The 23,965-nt window shown below is 38.6% G+C and overlaps 1 protein-coding gene across 13 annotated transcripts in view; it reads right to left on the bottom strand.

Annotated features, from left to right (window-relative positions):
• The window catches only part of EHBP1 (EH domain binding protein 1), a 345,189-nt gene that overhangs the window by 300,256 nt on the left and 20,968 nt on the right, over nt 1-23,965 (bottom strand). For 9 of the 13 annotated variants that reach the window (XM_038551390.1, XM_038551391.1, XM_038551395.1 and 6 more), the window contains exon 2: nt 12,370-12,796. In XM_038551390.1, coding sequence (XP_038407318.1) covers nt 12,370-12,473 — 104 coding nt within the window. In that variant the 5' untranslated portion in view covers nt 12,474-12,796. Of the gene's footprint in view, nt 1-12,369; nt 12,797-13,608; nt 13,792-13,928; nt 14,026-23,965 lie in introns of those variants that run through there. The other 4 variants (XM_038551392.1, XM_038551393.1, XM_038551385.1 and 1 more) reach the window with 3 other exon arrangements.

Here is a 23,965-nt window from a genome sequence, read left to right as displayed (position 1 = left end):
AGCTGTATCCTTGCTGAGCAGAGAGCCACAAACGGGGCTCGATCCTAGGAACCCAAGATCATAACTGGAGCCGAAGATAGATGCTTAACCTGACTGAGGCACCCAGGCACCTCAATAAAAAGTTTTTAAAAAATAAATGAATTAACCAATTTTTAAAAGATCATTTTGTAAATTAGGCTACTCTTCAAATTAAAGCTGAACCATTAAACTCAATTTCTAAACCAACTTATTGCATGAATAAACTCAGTTTCAATTAAGTTACTTTGAGACAGTGTATTACTACATGCTTATTGCATTTAATGATTTTTGGAGGGGGAGAGAATGAAAGATAACGAGGGAACTATTGTGTGTGGTAAACAATATTTTGTAAGCTTAAAGGGAATAGTTAGAAAAAGACTAGTAAATAAAATAAGGATAGATTTAAAAGATTAAAATTACCATATTAACAGTATCCTAAACAAGCAGGAAATTTGAAAGGTTTCCTTTAGAAGGATAACTAAGGCAATAACAGAAACAAAGGACCAGCAGAGGCTAGGAAAGAGTTAAGGGCTATCATAAAAGCTCATACCACAGGTTCCCAAACTTTCTGAGTTTACAAGGCCATTACAGTGTCAGTAATTTTTTCACAGACCAAAAGAAATACCCAGCCATTCTGTTTATTAAGTAGTCAAGTCCAAATAACTTAAGAAGACATGTATGTCCTAACAACCTGGCACCTATGTTGGGCACTGCACAACTTCCCCAACCTCAGAGGACACTGCTTTCCTCTTTCTCTGTTCCATATATATTTTCACACAGTACTTGCTCTTCATAACAGCAACTGCCAAAATTCAGCTTTGTAAAAATATGGTATCAATGAAAGGAATATAGCAATCTAATTTTGAAAATGAACTAACTCAAGCTAGTAGTTTGTGTGGTTCCTAAAAGATGTTGCTGTATTTCCCTCAAAATTTTTAATCATCTTTTGACACACCTGTAGACTTCTCTGGGCACAGTTTGAGAATCATCACCTTGGCAACAGATGACAAAGGATGCCACACAGGCAGTAGAAACAGAAAAACTGGAGTGAGAATTCAGGCATGCCTCACAGGAAATAAAAAATTAGCAGATCCAGAAAAGTTGCCTGGAAGTATAAAAACAGTGCAAGCAGTTGAGAAGTTTCAAAACTAAAAAAAAAAAAACAAAAACAAAAACAAAAAACAACCTATTGTATTTTTAGCTATCTCCCAACAGTGCTCACTTCTATGGAAGAAAACAAACTTGTCAATGAATGGATAAATCTGTTCAAATGTTTATATTAACTCGACAGCTTTATATGTGGCATAGCTAAAGTACATCACTCTCACTTTTAACACACACACACACACGTATTATAAAAATTGCTCAAAAAAAAGAAAAAATTCAATTCCAATTTTCAACTCCATAAACATTTCCAGAGTACCAACAGGAACCATCACCCAGCATCCACCAAAGCTTTACTTCAGACAGGTATTTGAAAAAGAAATCATATGCAATAGTTCTAAAATCTGGCTTGATGATGGATCTTAAACAATCAGGGAACTTTTAAAACAACAAACTTGCCAGCACCACTCCATACCTACAAACTCAGGCTTTCTAATGGACATGGAAATCTCCACATTTGCAAAGCATCCCCAAAAGATTCTGAAATCAGCTAGTTGAGAGGAAATGGCTTCAACAGCAACGTCCAGTAAAACTTTCTGTGATGGTGGAAATGTTCCATATTTGCACTATCTAGAATGGAAGCTTCTTCCCACATGTTGCTAAGTAAGTGCTTCAAATGTGGCTAATATGACTGAAAAACTAAATTCTTAATTTCATCTAATTTAAGTTTAGATGTAAATATCCATATGTGGTTAGTTGCTTCTGTACTGTACAGTACCCATTCTTTGAAATTTTCCAAGTTTTACCTCTGATTTAAATTAGATGATCAGAAAAGTAGGTAAACTTTATCCAATTTCACAGTCTCAATCTTTTGTAGTTGGAGAATATCCAATGTCACTTTTTTCTCATAATAAAAGTCCTCTTTGAATTAAGTTCTAAGAAAAGTCTCCGCAAAAGATTTTGGATATTTTCTTTAGCCAGAAGAAATATTATCTGAGTCAGTGTGCTTCCCTTTTTTGCCTCAGCTGCCAATAAACTCAGAACCAAGTCCAGTGTACAATGGTAACTCCTCTTAAGTGTCTGGTAACATGTACTCTCTACTTCTCTATGACTATCTCTGTTCTATTTATATCCCTAAATTAGTCAACATAGTGTTATTTTAAATTCTTAAGTGGATAAACTTTTGGACACAGGCAGAGTGTCAACTTATCAAGTGATAACTTCTTTGATTAAAGTCAATGTTTTTGACTGTTAACTGAGCTTTAAAGTCAACTTTTTAAGTGTTTTCTCATTTAAAAAGTACTTTTAAAATAACATTGGGGTTAATAACAAGAAATATTGGGATCCCTGGGTGACGCAGCGGTTTGACGCCTGCCTTTGGCCCAGGGCGCGATCCTGGAGACCTGGGATCGAGTCCCACGTCGGGCTCCCGGTGCATGGAGCCTGCTTCTCCCTCTGCCTATGTCTCTGCCTCTCTCTCTCTGTATGTGTGCCTATCATAAATAAATAAAAATTAAAAAAAAAAATAACAAGAAATATTTTAATAGAACAAATTTACTAAAGAAAATCTTTAGGTACTAGTTAGCAAAGCTGCCTAAAAATATCACTATAAGAGTGATAAATAAGACAAATATAAACTAACATCCTGTTGTAATTTTATAGCTCCCATTTCATAAACTCAATTCTACTCCTATCATAAAATATGCAAAAATGTCTTGATGCAGAATATGAACATCCTTATTGAGCATTCAGTTCAAAAAGCTTGTGCAAGTTTTCCTTCAGTACACTAGACTATTTTTATAACATGCAGTGAACTACTTCAGTGGCTCTTTTGTTGAAATTTTCCACAAAATTAGAACAAACACATTTGATACATCAACAGCACATTTCTAGAAATGCCTAGTTTTAAGTTCCCTGAGCATCCAATTGCAAAACTAATGTGAAACTAATCTAAATTATAATAGAATGTCTTCACATAATCCCTTAAAATTTCATTTTAAAAATCAACCTTTAAAATATATAAACCAAAACTTGATACCAAATTAAGAGAATTTCACATTACTGAAAGATACAATGTACTAAAAATGAGTTCATTAGAAAACTCATGACAGGAAAAATTTAAAAAAAAATTTTTTTAATGAAAAATTGTCATAAAGAAATACATCATAAATATCATACATAGTCACCACAGGATACACACATACAAATGCTAGCAAACGAATTCTACTTTTGAGAATCCAATTAGTTTCCTTAGCCATTATTACTTATTTGAAGTGATCATTAAAAAGTAAACACACAAAAAAAATAAATAATAAAAAGTAAACAAAGTTATAAAACCATATGAACTGATTTTGCTACAGAAGCAATGTCATTCCTTTTTCCAAAAGACAAACTATTACCAAAACTTGGTTAATTTCAGCACAGTACTTCTTGATAGCATGCTCCCTGGTTTACTCCCACCGCTAGAGTCACTCCAAACTTCTGTGCTAGTTTGTCTTTCTCTAACACTCTTAAATGTTCAGGTTGTGGGACACCTGGGTGGCTCAGCAGTTGAGCATCTGCCTTAGACACAGAGTGTGGTCCTGGAGTCCTGGGATCGAGTCTCATATCAAGCTCCCTGCATGGAACCTGCTTCTCCCCCTGCCTGTGTCTCTCTACCTGTGTGTGTGTGTGTGTGTGTGTGTGTGTGTGTGTCTCATGAATAAATTAATAAAGTCCTAAAAAAAAAAAGTTCAGGTTGTATTTTTCAGTCTTCTTACTTACCCTACCCTTTTGTCTAGATAGTTCTCTTCATCACTAACGGCTTAAATAATCAGATAAAGATAATAATAATAATGGGTAACATTTATTGATTGCTTACTATATGTCAGGCACTATTCTAACCACTTAACAGGATTATTTTATTTAATTGTCAAAACACCATCATGCTGCAAGCACTGTTAGTATCATCACCATTTTACAGAAGAAATAATAGGAGGTAATTTGTCCAAAGTCGCTCAGTCAGAAAATATGTATTTGTGTACATACACAGATATAAATGTTCCTTAAAGCTTTGTAAAGTTTCTTTAGGGACACCTGGGTGGCTCAGTTGGTTAAGTGTCTGCCTTCAGCTCAGGTCATGATCCCAGCAATCCTGGGATTGAGCCGCATCCAGCTCCCTGCTCTGTGGGGAGCCTGCTTTTCTCCCTCCTCTCTCCTTCTGCTCTTCCCTCCTGTTCATGCTCTCTCTCGCTCTCTCACTCTCTCTCAAATAAATACATAAAATCTTTTTAAAAAATAAATAAAGTTTCTTTCTATAGGGCTGGAAGGCAGGCACAACAGACTCTCCTCTGTTGTTTGTTTTGTTTTAAGTAGGCTCCATACCCAGCATGGAGCCCAACTCAGGGCCAGAGATCAAGACCTGAGCTGAAATCAGGAGTTGGAAAATTACCCGCTTAAGCCACCCAGGCACCCCTAACCTATCCTCTATTCTTATGCAGTTAGACTATAATATATTAAACTAATAGTTTGTAGGATGGCCATAGAGAAGAGAGAAAGGTACTAGACTTTAAATTCCACAAACACTAGCTGCAAGTAACTCCAAATGACTTATTAGAGCAGAGGTCAGTAAACTTAATTTTTAAAAGGCCAGATAGTAAATATTTTAAACTCTGCAGCCACCCAGTCTATGTAGCAACTATTCAACTCTGTCATTTTTGTGTGACAGCAGCTATAGACAAATGGACATGGCCATATTCTAATAAAACTTTATTTACAACAGCTTGGACCAGGCCAAAGTCTGCCAACAATCTAAAGGCATACTGAATCTGGCGTGGAGGCAACCGTGATATAGGCACTACAATATCAAATTATGGCACACAGGGACTTCACTGTTTTCCTTAAATAACCTACTGCAATTCAACTTTTGTACAATTGAATTTCAGACAGAATAGATATTTAAAATCCAGATAAAATGTAACAGTTCCAGTTTTCAAAAAAAAAAAAAAATCAGTCCATAAAACATGAACATAAAATTACTAACAAAGTAACATATCAATTTATGACCTACTAAAATTAAATTTACCTTTGACAATTAATCACATAGAAAAGAAGCCTTTACTATTTCCTTTCAAGGAATAAGGTGTTCAAATTCACATAACTTGTAAAAGAAAATTCTACAAAGTAAAACTTTCTGCCTAATCTCTCCCCTCATTCATTAAGATTTTAGCGTCTGACTCTCTACCTTAACCATTTCTCCTCCAATTATTCTTAGCAACTTCAAGAGCCAGATATATTTTGTTCTACACTTCAGCCTGTAAATTCCTTGATCAACCTTTTCACTCCTCAAAATCTTTCCCTCCATTCCATCTCAATCACCATCTGCCATTGTCATACACTAACAGCTATAGTCATAGAGTACAAAAGATGGCCCATTCAAAATAGAAAACTTCACTTAATTAACAAAAAAAATTGAGGTATACTCCTATCTAATGTATATAGCATAATTAAAAACATATTGAAGATATGCGTTTTTTAAATTTTTCAAGATTTTATTTTTAAGCAATCTCTATTTAAACATCGAGCTGGAACTATAATCCTAAAATCAAGAGACATGCTTTACCAACTGAGCCAGCCAGGTGCCCCATGTGCTTATTTTTTTAAACTAAGAAAATGTGTTCCAAAGGAGGCCACCACCTTTATCTTGTCATTACCATTAACCACATCCTCCACAATCAATCTGACTCCCATCTCCCAGTTTTCTAGCTCATTTACTCATTAACAGAATCCCACCAACTATTCAACCTCTTTAGCATATCAAAATCATTATCCTCTTCACTTTTTCATTGACTATCCTATCTTTCATGTCCTTATATTCCTCCTTTTCCATTTCATACTCCATGGTTCATCACTATCATCATTCCGGTGCATTCACATTCCATTTCCTTGCCCTTCTTTCCCTCAGGTATATCTTCCTGACAAAATCCGTCCCTGGTTAAATCCAACTCTGCCTAACCTATGCCTGCACCCAAACAAAGAACATAGCTGAATTAAAATTTGCAAGCTGCTGGTTGCATTCACTTTAAACTTAGGACTACAAAGTTAAGAAAGTCCTCAGCACTACTCATCAATCCTTCTACATTTCCCCAATTCTCATTCTGATAATTTAATACCTACTCTCTTCTCAATCCTTCGACACCTCTTTCTGTCACCTCTCTCTTGGCTGATGACCTCTAATATTATGTCCCTGAGAAAACAGAGGCCAAAAGAAGAGAATGTCCACACCCTCCTGCACCAAATCTACCAATTTACCTCCTTCTCTACTCATGTCATCTGCCTCCCTCCTTATAACAATGAATTGTCCCTGCCTCTACTTGAGTCCAACCTTTCCACTTGTGTACCAGATCCAGTTCCTGTTCTTTCAGTCAAGGACTTTGAATAAGAGAAGTTACCTGCTCTCCCAGCACATCATCAGCTTTTCCTTCTTTACTGACCATTTCCATCAGCATTCCAATATGATGTAATATCTTCCATGTGAAAGATATATCTTGACCCATTGTCCCTCTCCAGCTACTACCTAGTTCCCATGTTTGTAGCAAAATTTTCATGAAAAGTGTCTGCACTGATCATATTCATCTCCTTTCCTCAAACCCAGTCTAATCATGTTTTTATCCCCACCTCTTTACTGAAACCATTTCTCAAAGTCACCAGTTTTCTTTTCACCTTGCCAAATCAACAAGCTCTCAACAGTATCTGACACAGTTAAATACCTCCTTCTTGATACATTCTGCACTCAGTTGCTTGGAGAGCACACTCTTCTAATCTTCCTCCTACTTTACTACAGCTTGTTTTTCAGTCTTCTTTGCTGGCTCTTCCTCTTCTTCCCTACCTCTCTATATGTTGAAGTGAACCAAGGCTTAGTCCTCAGTCTTCATAATCTATATTAACACCACAAAAGATTTCCTATAGTCCCATGGTTATATATTCTATCTATATACTAAGAGACTCCAAACTCTTCTCTCCCCTGACCTTGAGACTCTTAAAATTAACTGCTTAATTAAGATCTCCAGCTGAATGTCCCAAACTTTAAGAAAAGCAAAGCCAATTTTTTATTTCCCCTTTATGCCAAACCTTTTCTTCTCCAGGTGTTCCCCATCCATAGAATTAACATTACATTCACCAGCTTGTTTGGCAATCTCTCACTTTATATCACATCTAATCCATTATTAAGTCATGTCAACTATAATGTCAAAAAATTTATTTCCAGTGACACAGGTATTTACATTTGTCAAAACCTACTGAATTATATACACTTAAAATTGATGCATTTTATTGCATGCAAAAGTTTAAGTTGCACCTCAGTAAAGTGTGGTGGTAGTATATGTGTTACCTGAATATATCTGATCATTTCTCACCACCTCCACTACTACCTCCCTACTGCTACTCAGGCTACTGCCAATAGCCTTCTAACTAGTATTCCTGCTTCCATTTTCACACAAGACAATTCATATTCTACACAGCATCCAAAATAATCTTTTTTAAAATGTAAATCATATTACATCATTTCCTTGCTCAAATTTCTCCAGTTGCTTTCTATACACTTAAAATCCAAAAGCCCTTAGCACAACCTCAAGGCCATGCATTAACTTACCCCTATCTACTTCTCAGGCCACACCTTTTTATCATCTACCTACCCCTTGTTCTAGACACAATGACCTTCCAGACACTCCTAATTAAAAAAAAAAAAAAGCTTGTGTCCAATTGTTTTTTTTAATGTACTTTAAAAGTAGGTTCTTTACTACTACTATGAAAGTTCTTTACTACTACTATGAAAGCGGATGTACCTCTATCTCACTCCATTAAATGGCCAATAGAGAAATGCTTGCTTTAGCCATCCAAAGAAGTGGATTTGATTGAGTACTTATGAATGTAATTTGGCCTTCATAAACTCAAGTTAATATTTAAAGTACATGCAACATTCTAATGTCCAACTGTAAAGCTAAATTGGGATCAGTTAAAGAGAGCCTGGAATATCAGATTAAAGAGTTTATATTTTATCTAACAGGCCAGCATCACAAAGTTAAGAACTAGCAAGAGCTGAGTTTTGTTGTTGTTGTTGTTGTTGTTGTTGTTTTTGCTTTTCAAATCCTGAGATCACAAGGTTTGCAAAGAGGTGTGGAATAATAGAGAAAACGAGGAGTTACTTTAAGGGATACACATACATACACACACACACACACACACACATATCTTGTATTATCTATTTTTAAAATAAATTATAATTAAATTAAATATATGTTTAAAAAAAAGGAATTGTTACATGACATGGAAAGATTAGAAACAAATATGTTTGCCTTTCTGGGAGAAGTTTATAGTACTTTAAATACTTTTTTAATGCCATAACTGAGAATTAGATGAAATATAAAAACCTAAATAAAAATGTTCATATAGGTAGATGATAGAGACTCATATACAAAGTATAATATATACTCATCCATAATGGTTCACATCATATATTAGGTAGCTCCTACCAGAACTGAGTTCTGCAACCTAAATTATAACCACAACTTGCCAACTTTCAAGTAGTTTCCATAAATACCTGAATAACCACTGAGAGCTCATAAAATGGAAGACTTTTCTCTGACTCTAAAAGCCTGCAAATGATAAAGGAACCAACCAGGTAAGAAATAAACTAAGAAAAATGCACAGTCTCTCTCTCAAACTCATCTCCAATGGCCAGTCTCATTACTTGCCAAGAGCTTCATCAAATACGTGATTAATAATTAAATAACTTTGCGACAACAATAAGAGTAGGATATAAATCCCTATTATCTCCAAAGCTGCTAGAGCCTTAATGTGGCAATCAAGGAGTGATGAGGAACAGGACCTCACATTATAGTGCCCTTCTTTCAGATTAATGAAAGTCATTTTTGTTCCTGACCTAAGTTCTAGAACCACTACAACAAGAGAGAATCAGAAAGTTGACTCTATTGAACTAAAGAAACTCACACCCTGTCAGTCAGAGCAAAGGTGAAATACTGTAAGACACAACAGAGAAAAGAACTTTGAGAAAGCAAAAGCCCCAAATCCTCTAATCTACAGAATCCATCCTTTGATCAAAGGTAAAGTACTGTGAGTTTGCTCATGGCCTAGATCTAAAAAAATATCCTTAAACCCTTACCTTCATCCTGTTATCTGTCATGTCCAGGCTCATACCCCATGGCCATGACAACAGAACATGGGAAACATTCTCCTCTCCGTAATCACAGAAAGAACACATTCTCCCTTGAAAACCATATCCTGATTCCCATGACCCTCTTCCATCGACACATTATGCCTGTCCTGAACCTCTTGACAAGAGTTTCATCTTCGTTCCTTGAGTTTTAAATTCATGCAGAAGTCAGTGTATTCTGAATATACTTTATCCTGGAGTCATGAATGGACACTTAGGGAAGTTGAAAGCATTATTTTAAAACACTGCTTCTTAACCTCCAATATGCATACTAAAATGCAGATTCTGACTCAGTAGGTCTAGGGCAGGGTCTAAGAGTCAGCAGTTCTAACAGGAGGTCCAAGGTGTTGCAAATGTTCCTGCTTCTCAGAAAACATTTAAGTAGCAGGGTTCTAAAAGGTAATGGAACCTACATACACAGGTTACCTTCAAAGACACAATCCCAATGGAATGCTATCTGTTCTCTCTTTTTATAGTTTATTCCTTCATCTCTATATCAGATCTATTTTCTTATCCTTTTGATACTTGGAATTTATCTTCCATGTTATTACTATAAAATTGGAAATTCTAGAACATCTAAATGCTTCTAGTGTTAAAGCCATATCCTATCATAAAGATTTAATTTAATAGCTGTACCATAATGGCCATCCCAAAAAATGATCAATTCAACTATAACTGAGTTATATATATATACATATATAATATATAATTTATATATAATATATAATTTATATATAATTGAGTTAAACTTTTTCTTGCTTTCATATTGAAATATATTAACAATAACTTATACACTTCTCAAGGAAAAAAAAATTCAGCAATACTGCAAACTATGGGGAAGAAACTGATTTTGTAACCAAAGAATCCTCTGATATGTTCTATATCCCTTTTAAAAAGAGACTCAACTTTAACCATCTTAAAGTTGATACTTCAGTATACTCTCAGTTAAAAAAAACTTGTAATGAGGATCTTCCTCATTTCCTCGTTTGGTTAGTGTACCCATTCTTCCAAACCAGAAACCTGGGGGTCATCTAGACCTTTCCCTCTCTCTCACCCCCATCTTTCCAGACCCCTGACGAAAATGTTCACCAGGTCCTATCCATCTTGTGTCCTAAGTGTTCCTTCAGTCTATTCTCTCCATTACCTGCGTTCTACCTTAGTCTAAGCCTTTTCTCTCACCTTACCTACTGCAACAGTAGGCAGCCATCACTGCCTCCAGTCACCCTTTTCACTATGATCCTTACTCCACACTATCATCCAAGTGATTTTTCCAAAATGCAAACCTAATGTATCTTCTGCTCAAAACCTTTCACTGTGTTCCTCTCCCCATCACCCACAGGATAAAATCCACATACAGTAGTCCAAGCACATAACTTTCCATGATTGGAATCCTGCCTGCCTCTCTAACATCATATCCCACTGCACTACCCCCATACTGCACCTTAAGCCTCATTATTAACAAATGACACTGCTTGAATTTCCTGCACATCCCATGTTATTTAACTCCCCCATACTTTTTGCATAGGCTGTCTAGAATATCCTTCATTTCTTTCCCCTTAACCTCCCGGCCAACTACTATGAATCTTTCAAAACCCAACTCAGATCCCAGGAAGCCATCCCAAGACCTTACCCTCTACCCTTAAAGAATTGTTTCCTCCACTATCAACTCTGTAAGTGGTAATGGCATTTCTTGGGCATTTACTGTGCCTCACACTGTTCCAAGCATTTTATATGCATTAACTCATTTGATCTTCACAATAACTTTTCCTATGAAATGGTACCATTTTTTTCTTTGGCAGATAAGAAAACTAAATCCCAGAGAAGTAAAAAACCTGTCTGCAAGGATAACCAACTGTTAAATGATGGAGACATATTAAAATCACACATATTTGTACTATTGTACCTATCATAGTGAATTTATTTTCATGACTGTCATTAACCTGGACTGGGAGCTCCTTGAAGGTGGGGATTATGTCACATTCAATTCTAAAGCCACAATGCCTAGTGTAAAGTAGGTAATCAGTGCATGCATCTCTTGAATTGCATGTAAAATAACACTCCTAACAATTAAGTCCAAGAGCAAAGTATTCAGAAACTAGTTTCCCACCATTCAAATATGCTTTAAGAGTTCTAAAATAGAGTAGGTTATTTTTTTCATCTAATAAAAAAGGATGTTAAAAAGAGAGGCAATATAGACAAGAGACAACAGTCCTTATGGACAACGAAATGGACTTATTTTTGCAGTAATACTACTTAAACACTGTGATAAATCAAAACCCAAAGGACTACTTGCTTAACATTAACTCTTTTTTCTCTTACTAAATAAGAATTGTTGCTTCCCATTCAAGACAGTGAAAAGAAAGCCCTAAATTTACTTTGCTCAAGTAGAAAGAAGCAAATCATAGGCCAGAACTACTAATTGCTTCCTTAAGTCTGGCCAAGAAATGTATCCCATTAGGCAATTAAAATAAAATACAGTTGCCTGACTAAGCATATAACAAAAGAATTTCTAAGGCTGTATGGACTGGCATTCCATTATTCAAATAATGAAAAATTATTTGTTTTAAGCCAAGAAAAATGAAAAGTCAAGAACAAAATAAAATAGATCACCACCACCCCGCAAGAATACAGATTTTCTCTAACTCTATCAAAACACGTTACAATCATACTTATGCACATGTTCTCAATTTTCAATAGCACTCCCTGTATCTCCTTCAAATTGTAAAAAAATAAAATAAAAAATAAAAGTTATGCCTAACACTAATGATGAAAGACCTCGAGACTAAATCTACTATACTTAGTAAGCTCTCACAGTGACAGTCCTCCGAGCCATAGTGAAGTGCAATAATTAAAACCCACAGGGATGGTACCAGCAGCAACAGTGCACACCACAATACTTGTTAAGAGTCCTTGGTTCCCTGCCCAGCTTGTACACACTCTCTGCACTACAGAAAGGTGAACCTGCTGTCAGAAGCGGCGGACTTTAGGCCACAGCGAGTTCAGGCCACAGCAAACGCTTGACCCCAGGTATAGCTTACCATTTCTTGGTACACTCAACCATCAACTCCTGGTAGGAGGCCACAAACTGGAACTTGGATGCATGTTTTCCCACACGCTGCAGTCTCTTCCAAACTGAAGCCATGATGATCCGTCAACTGGAGCAGTTCTAGGTCAGCCAGACAGTGGCTTTAACAAAGCAGAGGGCCCAAAGCAGAGGAGCTTTGCATGTATGTCCTGTACTTTAGAAGAAGAAAAAAAAAAAAAAAAAAAAACTCAACTACAACTTGAAATGATGTTGGGGGTCCATAAGTCTTCTCCCTGTTTCACGGGGTAAATCCCATCTCAGATGAATGGCCCAGGCGAGAACAGTATGATACACATGACAGGATGAATGAGAGGAGGTTCCCTCATGGAGACATCACCATTCCACCTCAGGGGGGGCTATATGCTGTGTATTCCGGAGGGCTGAAAAGCAAAACAAAGAGAGAAAAATATGAGAGAGAGGCATGGGGAGTGACTAACCACCCGTGTTAGATAACACTGCAACAGACAACCTCAGCTCTCCCCGCAGGTTCTTTTTTTTTTTTTCTTCAAACAATGAAACAGAACACCAACCTCAAATGCCAGTAACATCAAGGATGCGAGCCATCAGGGGAGAAATTACGGTCCACGCCGAGGACCGTGGAGCAACAACACATCAGGTGATCAGCATCGACCGACCACCGAGAAACGCCAAGTCCGGGGCCCTACCACCTCCCCCCCCACCCCCACCCCTCCTCCGAGCATCGCGGAAGGGCGAGTAGAGCGGGAAAGTCTGGGGGATGCTGTTTCACGTCCACCGCCAGTCAGAGGGAGGAGTGGTAACATTTTAAAATAAACTTTGTTTTTCAGCCGATAATGAATAGCCTCCAGTCGCTGGGATGTGCGCTTGGAACGCAGCAAGCAGCGAGGAGGAACGCCGTTGTTCGGCCGGAGGGGGGAACGGATGGGGACGGGGGAGTGGAGGGAAATCTCCCGGCCCCAGGCCACTCGGGCTCGCCACCTTCGCTGCCGACCGGAGGGAAGTGGAAACTCCTGCCTGGGCGCGCAGCACGGGCCGGCGGGGCGAGGGCACGCTGCGGGGGGCGCTGCCTCCCTCCGCCTCCCAGGGGCACGGCCCGCCCGAGCCCGGACCCCCGGGCCGCCGCCGTCCCTGTCACCCGGCCGGTGCCACAGACCCCAGCCCGCTCCCGAGCCCCGGCCGCGCCGCACGCCCGCTCCCGCCCCCCTCCTCACACCTCTAATCCCGCTGTCGGGCTGGGTCTGGCCCGCTTCCCTCCTCAGCGCCGCTCCTCCGTCGCCGCCGCAGCAGCAGCCGCCGCCGCCGCCACCGAGTCCTCCATCCCCGCCGGAGCCACATGGAACAGCCGAGCCAGCCGCGGCGCTCGCGGGAGCCGGGGTCCGCGGCCCCTCAGGCGGACGGCGCGCCTCACGCCCGCCCCCTCCCGGACGGAGTCGCCCCGCGACCGGCCCCCACCCTACAAAACCCTGCCGGAGCCGCCGCTCACAGCCCAGCACCCCCTCCCCCGCCTTCCTCCTCCGCCACCATCATCATTACCTCCCCCGCCGCGCCTCTCACACTAACCCTACCCACGGCGGCTCAACCTCAGTCCGCCCCGCCGCCATTGGCCGGGCCCCGCGCGCGCCCCGCCCACCTCGGGGGCCGGGCCTTTCAGGGCTGGGGGCACCTCATTGGCCGAGCCGGATGCCCGTCAACGGAGGCTCCACCCCCTAGCTCTGGAGCTTTTTTTTTTTTTTTTTTTAAACCCCCCCCCCCCCGCCCCCCAGCAGGAACGCGGCGCACTGTCTACCCTTCTTTAAAAAAAAAAAAAAAATTGGAGCCGGCCCCCAGGGACGATCCCGCCCACCCCTCTGATTGGCTGGCAGAGGGACACTGTAGGCGGGAGCAGTAGGGAGTGTTTATGGTGAACTGGAAGACGGTTGCTCACGGCGCCTGTCCGTCAAGGCGCGCTGGTGCCGGGCGGGGTTTCTGGCTGGGGTCCGGGCAAGCAGAGCCGGGCGGGCTGCGCTGCCGCTGCGGCCGGGGTGGCTGCTGGGGTTTTCTCTCCTGGCCTCTGCTCTCCCCACCCTAGGAGCTGGGTGCGCCTTCCCCTCCGCCACTAGCAACCAGTGTGTTTGCGCACACAGCCCTGGTGCCACCCGATTCCTCCTGTGCCACCAGCTCCTTCCCCTGACACGCTGAAGTCAGGACCCTGCCAACCCACTGACATTCAGTCTGCTGGTCCTCAACGGGGTACGATAAGCTGAGCTGGAAAACTAAATGTTGACGGTGCAATTTCTTCTTGCTCTGATTCTTCAACATTTCTTTGAATCTTGGTTTCTTTTCCTCGCTCTGGTCTTCTTCTCCTTGTAAATGATTCCAGAGTGGCCGGCATAGCAAAAGGGTGGTTATAGGCAAAGCAGGGGATGAAATGACCTAAGGAGAGTGTGAGGGCAGGGGCTCTTAACCTTTTCAAAAGAGCCAAGGAGCCTTTTGAGAATAGGAGGAAAGCTATAAACACTAACCCAAGGAGGGTAATACATCCTATCATGAAACACAGAAATTTGCTTTTAATTTTAGGTAGATCGAAAAAGAGAAAGAAAGAAAAGAAGAAAAGAAAGAAAACAAAACAAAAACAAAAACAAAAAAAAGAAAACAAAAGAAAAGAGAAAGAAAGAAAAGAGAAAGAGAGAGGAAGGAAGGAAGGAAGGAAAGAAGGAAGGAAGGAAATAATTTTAGGTAGTTCGCAGACCTATTGGTGTAAGGAAGGCAGAAAATGATTTAGGGGAATAAGCAGAGTAAAGTGGAAAAGAGACTGAGGAGGAATGGTCAGAGAAGTAGGAGCACCTTATAAGCAATCAGCATAGAGTTTGAAAAAAGAGAGGGTAGCTAATGTGAAAAGAAAACAAGCAAGTGAGTTCCTGGAAACAATTAAGGGCCATTGTTAATCTTAGGAAGGATGGAGAGCAGAGAGCATGGACAAAGCTTGAAAGATATCAGGGTCTAGGGAAGGATTCTTTGAAGGACAGGGCAGGAGGGCAATGGTGAGAATTGATCCCATCTATAGACACAAGGAGAGCGAGAGAGAAAGGAGAGACAGATTGAAGAATCAGGAGAGATGGGGAGACAGACTGAAGGCTGGAATCCAGTATCTAATTCTATTTCCACTTCCAATAAAGGAAGAGATTCTAATAATACCACAAGAACACAATGTGCATTTAACAGGAAAGGACATAGATATTGTTTATTTTGCTACAGTCTTAATTTTAAAATATTAAGATAACCATAATATTTATATTGATTCTTATTCTCCATGCATCTTAGAGTTCTCAAGTGTCCTTCCTGAGTGGTTTACTAAGTCACTACAACCTACAGCCATTATGATCTCATATAGTGATATATTCTGCATCATTAACAGACTTTAAGCATATGGTTTTTTTTAATGATTAATTTATAGAAATGGTCATATACTATTTTAATCTAAGTTGCCCTTCAGGAACAACCCACGTGATAATCAGGAGAGTTTTGCATCCTAATTATTACTGTTCTTCAGAACTTTTCAAACTTTCTTATGTGATCAACCTGGTTTCATTTAATACTCTTTCTCATCCTCAAAAAAAAAGAAAGAAAGGAAAAGAGAGAGGGGCTTTATTGTAAAGAAATTATCTTAAAAGCAATCAGTTTTGGGGTGCCTGCATACCTCAGTCAGTTACATCCAACTCTTGGTTTTGGCTCAGTTTATAATCTCAGGGTTTTGAAATCCAGCCCTACATCTGGCTCTGCGCTCAGTGGGAAGTCTGCTTGAGATTTTCTCTCTCTGTCCCTCTGCCTCTAGTCCTCCCCCAACACCAACCCCCTGAATGCACTCTCTCTAAATAAATGTTAAAAAAAAACAAACCAACAGTTTTAAATATATGTCTTTCTTTTGGGAAAGAAGAAGAAAAAGAACAAGGAGAAGACAGAGTATATAGGAGCCCTGGAAAATCTTTCTCAAGAGACTGACAAAGGGTTGGGTTGTTTTTTTTTTTTTTAAGATTTTATTTACTCATGAGAGAGAAGCAGAGGGATAGGGAGAAGCAGGCAGGGAGCCTGATGTGGGACTCCATCCCAGGACGTTGGAATCACAACCTGAACCAAAGGCCACGCAGGTGCTCAGGCAAAAAGTTTCTTATAAGACAGCTTTTCCTGGATGTAAACTCTTCTTTTTTAATTCTAGCCAGGTAGATAAGAAGAGACCAAGGTTCAAAATGAAGTAATTAATGGGGCACCTGGGTGGCTCAGTCGGTTAAACGTCTGACTCTTGATTTTGGTTCAGGTCATGATTTCAAGAACCTTGGATCAAGCTGCATGTCAGGCTCTCCACCCAGTGGGGAGTCTGCTTGTCTCCCTCTCCTCACTCTGTCTCTCTCTCCCTCTTTCAAATAAATAAATAAATCTTAAAAAAAAATAAAAGAAATAATTAAGACTAGACCGTTGACATTATTCTGCCGCTAAGCTCAAGTTCATAGGCTGGCTCCTTGAGTCTCCACCAGTTACTTTTTCTCTCATAACTTTTTTTTTAATAACTTGTCTGCTAACTAAATTTATTGAAGAATCTTCCATATCCACTATCTTATGATTTTTTCATCTGCTTAGCTGAAAATTGTTGAAAACAACTGAGTATTGATCATATAAATGCTATGAATAGTACATAAAAGATACGATCTCTATTCTGAAAAGAGTTTTCAGAAACAGCTACTCAACATGCGTGCAAGAAAAGAACACAAATTACATAACCTCTCTGAGTCTCAGCTTCTTATTCTGTCAAACAAATATCCATGCCTGCCTTTCTGGGATGTTGAGAAGATGAAAGATATGTAGGTAAAGTACTTGATACATAGTAAAGTTAATAAATGTTTATTAATAATACACACCATTGTGTTTGTTTCATAAACAGTCAAGAGGAAAACAGCCAGACCTGCAAGAATACTTGGGCAATACTTAGTTGCTACTAAAAATAGCTACCTCAGGACTAAAGAAAAAGTGCATTGAACATTATTCCTCTTCCCCTGACTCAGTGATTACCAAGAATGGAAAACCAATATGGTTATGTGGACTCAAAATTTTATAATAATTACTAGTATTCATTTACCTTCAATCCTCATGACCACTTTTCACACTATATATTAGCTGAGATCTTTAGGCCCCCTTCTTTCTACCTACCAGTGTATACATCCTTCTGACTCTCTCCCCTTCCACAGGGGAACTGCACTTCAAACTCTTTCTATCCCCTGTTTATTCAGGTCTTGATTTATCATTTCCTTCCATCTCAGGCTTACTCTGCATGTAATAGACCTGTGGATGTATGTTACTTTGATGGTGCTGTTCATTTGACCCAGTTGTTGAGTACAAAATTGTATAGGTGTCTTACTTAAGAGAAGATTCAACATTTAAAATAATTTCAAAAAAAATAAAGTTTTGCTTTTAAATATCATCAAGCTCACAGTGAAGATAGACTATGAAGAAGTGGAAAATGCCTTCCCAAAACTTTCAATCTTCTTTGCCATGACAATTTTGAAATTATAGAAATTATTCTCCACACAGCAGCTTTGCTAGTCATTGTTTCAGAAACCTTCAAAATGGAGATTCTAGTCTATGAAATGCAACCAAAGGCTTGAATTATTATCATTCCTGGTGATAAAAATTTTTATATTTAGGTTTTACAGTTTTTGCAGTAAAAATTGTCAGGGTATTATTGCAGGATTTAACTACTAATAGAACTTATCTGTGCCTTAGTCATAGTAATGAGATTTACTCCCAATAATAGCACTGCAGGCTTTTGCATTGTTTTCCAGTTACCATAGCAGTTAGACTATATACAACATTACTGCAATTTTTAACTGCTAATGAAATTATTTCTTTTTAAAAAAGATTTATTTATTTATTTGAGAGAGAGAAACAGCATGAGGGGAGGGGCAGAGGGAACGGGAAAATCTCAAGCAGGCCCTACGCCAAGCATGGAGACCAATAAGGGGCTTGATATCATGACCCTGAGATCATGACCTGAGCCAAAATCAAGAGTCAGATGCTTAACCTACTGAGCCACCAGGCCAACCCAAAATTATTTCTTTTAAGCCCATAGTAAACAAATTTACTCCTAGCAATCCTACAGCAATTCATATGTCCTAAAAAAAAAAAAAAAAAAAAAAACTCACTATGGGAGGTTAATACTTTAAAAATACTAACTGATGCTTTCCGTAGTATTTATTTGTTCAGGTACCTCTTTTTATCCTATGGCCTTTCTCTTCCTAGACTCCACCCTAATACACTCTCAGTGTCAAACCTATCCTCATGTAGGCTGGTCTTTGCTCATTGTTTCAGCAAAGGAATATAACAAAATGCAGAGAAATGGGCAATTTCCCCCTCATTTTTGAGTTTCAAAATCCCAGCCCTTTAGGGAGTAATGAAATGGATCCTTTAAGAGACCCACACTGTTCAGTATGATAACCTCTAGCCGCAGGTGACTATTGAACACTTAATATATGGCTAGTTCAAATTGAGATGTGCTGTAAGTAAAAAATACACACCAAAATAAGTAAATAAATAAAATAAAATACACACCAATTTCAAAGACTTAGCATATAAAATCAGAATGGAATATATATTATTAATAATTTTTATATTGATTATGTGTTGAACTTATAATATTTTTTTATATATTGAGTTAAATATAAGACACAGCAAATGAATTCCACCTGTTACTTTGCTTTTTTAATGTGACTGCAGGAAAAATTTAAATTATACATGTGGCTCACATTATATCCCTATTGGACAGTGCTGCTATAGACAATAGTAGAACTTCCTCTTATAAAGATGAGAAATGGATTTCCTCAGCTGGAAGTGGAAGAAGAGTTGGGAGGAAAGTATTGAGAAACTAGATGTTGGTGGGTCCCTGGGAATAAGACTTACTGCACTATTCTCTATTCTGGCATAAGCCATGGAGAGGGGCAACTGAAATAGCAGGATCTATCTATGGGATCTGAGAGCAGGGAGAGATAACTTAACTTTTTTGTTTTGTTTTGTTTTTGTTTTTGTTTTGCTTGATAGGGCTAGAGGGAGAAGGCAAGACCCTAAAGAAAAGAAAAGCTGAACTGTATGTATAATTCAGCCAAGACTTTAAAGTACAGTTCAGTAGAACTTTCTGTGATGAACAAAATGTTCTATACCTGACTGTCCAATATAGTAGCCTCTAGCCACTTGGGGCTATTGAGCCCTTGACATGTGGCTAGTGTAACTGAGAAACTGGAGTGTGAATATTTAATCTTCATTAATTTAAATTTAAATAGCTACATGTGGCTAATAGCTACCATAACTGCCAATGAAGCCTTACATAGTACCATGAAGGTTCTGGAAACCTAATATGATGATTTCCAGACCCCAAGAAGGGTACAGAGGAAATGGAAACCACCAGGCCTAAAGAGGCCTTGCTGATAGACCCAGATTGACCAAGCAGCAATCTATGGGGACTCCTGCAATTGAGAAAGGATGCAGACAGAAACCTCGGGGGAGCCACCATGGTAGAGGAGGAGCAAGGATCAAGTGCTCTATCCTCTTCCTCTGACACTCCGATACTGTGTAAACCCCCACAGTTTAGATGCAGTTCCTGCCAAATTGACTACAATTAAGTGTCTGCCACCCCTTGTGATGTCAGAGCTTGGAATAGAAATTGAGTTGAGTTACAGAAAAATGAAATCATGCTTCTTGCAAACCTGAATTTTTTTTATTGGGATTTGTAACTGCTAAAACCTCAAGTAATAATTCTAACAAAGTACTTAGAACTTAATATTTATTCTTTTAAAAAATAGACTTTTTTTTTTCTATCTCAGGACCCAAGATCTTTTGTTGACATGAAAGCATAGAAAAGCTGCATCAGAAAACTATCTTTTAGGTTACGTTGGGGGTGGGGTGCAGTTGGTTAAGTGCCAGACTCTTGGTTTCGGCTCAGGTTGTGATCTCAGGGTAGTGAGATCAAGCCCCATTGTGGGCTCCACACTCAGTGTGGAGCCTGCTTGACTCTCTCTCCCTCTTCCTCTGTCTCTCTCCCCAAGATCCCTCTCTTCTTCTCTCTCTGGTGCTTGCTTTCTCTCAAATAATAAAAAAGAAAAGAAAACTATTTTTCAGCTATAAGAGAGTGTCCTTTCAAGAAATTGTTTCTATGCTAGCTTCCCATGAATAAATCTTTGCAGTTAGCCATAATGAACCTTTGCACATTGAATCTGAGATGACACTAATTCCAGGATCTAATTTATATGCTAAAAAAACAATTTTGTCCAGTTCCTTAGCATAATCCAGTTAGGAAAGGCTAACCTGGGCCTAGTTGGTAGAGACAGAGGAGCATCCTTAACTGCCATGAAATTCAGATAGAGACAGAAACAAGTCTATAGAAAGCATCCTCTGGTGATTCAGTAGGCCAGTCTCCTATTGTTAATCTGGAGCAAGAAATCCTCAAGAATTATTACAGGCATTGAAGATATTCAAAATGTAGCAATAACACCACAGAGACATTAACCATTTGAATGGATGATAGCCATAAACCATTGGCCCCACTATCCTATTGTGGATCAGCTAAATACAAGTCCTGACCCTAGAGTACACTTGCTGGTCTGCACCATCCTCTCTTCTGACCTTTCAAATTACTTGAGGGATGGTGATGTGCCAGTGCACAAAGACTGTGTATATCAAGGTAAGTGTAATTATGAGATCTTTACACATCACAAATAAATGGACCATTACCAGAAGTATTGCAGCAAAGGTTTGAGTTGGAAGTAAGAACCCTTTCTGAGAAAGTTTTTGCTAAATTCAATTAATTTATCTCCTATAAAGTCAGTACGTATTCTTGACCAAGGTCTAGTGGTCATTTCCCATAAAATGTTGAGTCTTTGATGAATCATAAAAAGTAAACTGACCTCTGCTGCTTCTATGTTTTCAAAAACTGGAATAAATGCCAGGTAACCAGATAAAGCATCCAACCAGTGTTTTCCTCTGAATAATTCCTGGATGACTATATTTAGTGTGAACAAGATAATAAAATTAACATCTTCTGAAATAATAAGGTTAGACAGGAGAGGCAAAGAAAAGCAGTAGGAATTCACAATCTGGGAGGGCACTGAGTACCCGCCATGTAGTATTAAATCAGAGCATTTCCATCTCAAACAGTGGGAGAAAAAAAAAAACAGCAGCCAGCTGAAATCAAGCAGAACCCTACTTACCAGGGCACTAAGAATGGACCAAAGGAAAGCAGCCTTCTTGCAGAAGCTTGTCCCAGGTGAGGTGAGATGGAAAATGAATGTGGTTTTCAGAGGGTAGAACTCATGCACAGTTTTGGAAATCTGTTAAACAAGCCAAGATGAAGAAGAATCCCAGGGCAAGGGCGAAAACATGGGAGCCAGAGAGAGCTGCAATATCATTCCAGATCCCTCTTTTTACAGCAAATCACCAAATTAGTGACTGGGCTTTATAGAGAGTAGAATATAGCCTGCTAGCAAAGCGGATTTTGTGAGATCTGCTGGATATTTCTTCATATTTTGTAGCAACTTTTGGATGCTATTTTTAAGTATTTCCAATAATGAATCACTTATATTTTCCTCCAAAGAAAGTCAACTGTCGTGCAAGAGTTAAATTTTTGTGCCATAGTTGAGTCTTCTCTAGAAATCCTGACATCTTAAACATTAAAAAACCATGAAATTTTATCCCTGAAGTAGCCTGTTTTAGATATTGAACATAGTGCTAAGGTATACTTGGTGAGAAATAATTATCTGGCATTATCAGTGTCCCATTTCTCATTTCTAAAACTTCTATGTGATCAGTTTTCCTCTGATAACAAGTATTTTATACTTTAGTGGAGGAAATGAGAATGTTACACATTTTTCTTCACATAAGCTTAAAAAAAAAGTATATTTAAAGGTCACAACTTGATCATCTTTAGAATATTCACTCTGTCCTCAAACAATCAAAGCAGAAACAGGAAGCCTATGGGTGACTGCTGAACTTCTTTCATTCTTGTAATGACATACTTGCTAGCTACTCGAAGTGACCTTATACATGCCTCTTCTCCAGCTTTACACCACAGTTTACAAAATAATTACCAAAATCCTGCAGTTGGTCATCAGTAACAAATAACTTGTTGAGTACTTCTTCATAAATGCCGTGCTGAACAGTGGATGGCCGAAGTAAGTGCTCTTCAACACTGTGTGCTATGGATGCTTGCAATGCCCAGGAATGTTATCCAATCAAATAATTTTGCCAATAATTCATTCTACTTTCTCTTATTAACATCTTATTAACTTTCAGCTGATTTTGCAAGCTTTAAGGCAACAGTATAACTTGTCCCTAGTTTTGCTACAGGAAATACAAGTTTGAATAATAGTTTTACAATTCTGATTTTCTTTGATGATAGTAGTAAAAAATTTATACATTTATTAACATGTATCTTGTGAACAACTACCACACTCAAAGCATTGTGCTAAGTATTGGGATAAAATCGCTGCCCTCACATAGCTCACATTCTGTACCAATTAGAAGCCATGATTTTAATATTTGCTTTAGAAAATCTCAGTTGATGAGAAGCCACCGTGTTTTGATTAACAATGACTAGGGAGTCACTAAATCCTAGGGAGTAACATTAATAGATTGCCCATTCATTAAAATTCAATTTTCAAATACTTACTGTTATACTATCAACTTACACTTTTATTTCCTTGTGCAAAGTCACATATAGATTTGTCACAGCTCACACAGATTTATAATTTATATTTTCACTGGAGTCTTATTTACAACTTATTTCTTTGAATTATAGTATTTACATTATTTTTTATCACTATTTTTATGCTTCATTGAACCATTTGAGAATATTGGTCCATTTTTAAAAATTATAGACATAGGGCAACACTATTTTAATTACAAAAATGTAAAAACTAACATATGCCAAAATCGAAATTATATCATTTGAGATTACCTGTCCTCTATTAAATGTGAACAAAACAACCTGATCAATGCATTCCTTGGAGCTCAACAGGCAGAATTTAAGAATGTTTATTAAGAATAACCATTAGGGATTAGGGGCCTGGGTAGTGCAGTTGTTGGTTGTCTGACTCTTTGGTTTCTGCTGGCATCGTGATCTTGGGGTCATGGTCATCGATGAGCCCTTTATCCAGCTCTGCGCTCAGTGTGGAGTCAGCTTGGGACTCTCTCAGCCTCTTCCTCCTCTATCTCTCTCTCTCCTTCTCTCTCAAATACGTAAATCTTAAAAAAAAAAAAAAAGAATGTAACAGGATTTATTTTTTTTAAAAAAAGAATGTGACAGGATTTTAAGAAACACACACCTTTCCTACTTGATTTTCCTTTTGACTAGGTAAAATAATTTTCAGAAAATAAAATTTAAAAAGCTTGTTTTCACTGCCCTGTACTCAGAAATATTTTACCTCTCTTCCTAGATATCTTAGAGGTAAAATAATTAAAAATTAGCTTTTATCTTGTATGTGTTCTATGATTTTAACAAATGTAAAAATACATAAGAGAATAAAGACTCAAAGAGAATAGACAACTATGTTAAGGTG

This window comes from Canis lupus, chromosome 10 (genome assembly GCF_011100685.1).
Source record: "Canis lupus familiaris isolate Mischka breed German Shepherd chromosome 10, alternate assembly UU_Cfam_GSD_1.0, whole genome shotgun sequence".
NCBI classification, from domain to species: domain Eukaryota; kingdom Metazoa; phylum Chordata; class Mammalia; order Carnivora; family Canidae; genus Canis; species Canis lupus.
This window is presented reverse-complemented; position numbering and strand designations above follow the sequence as displayed.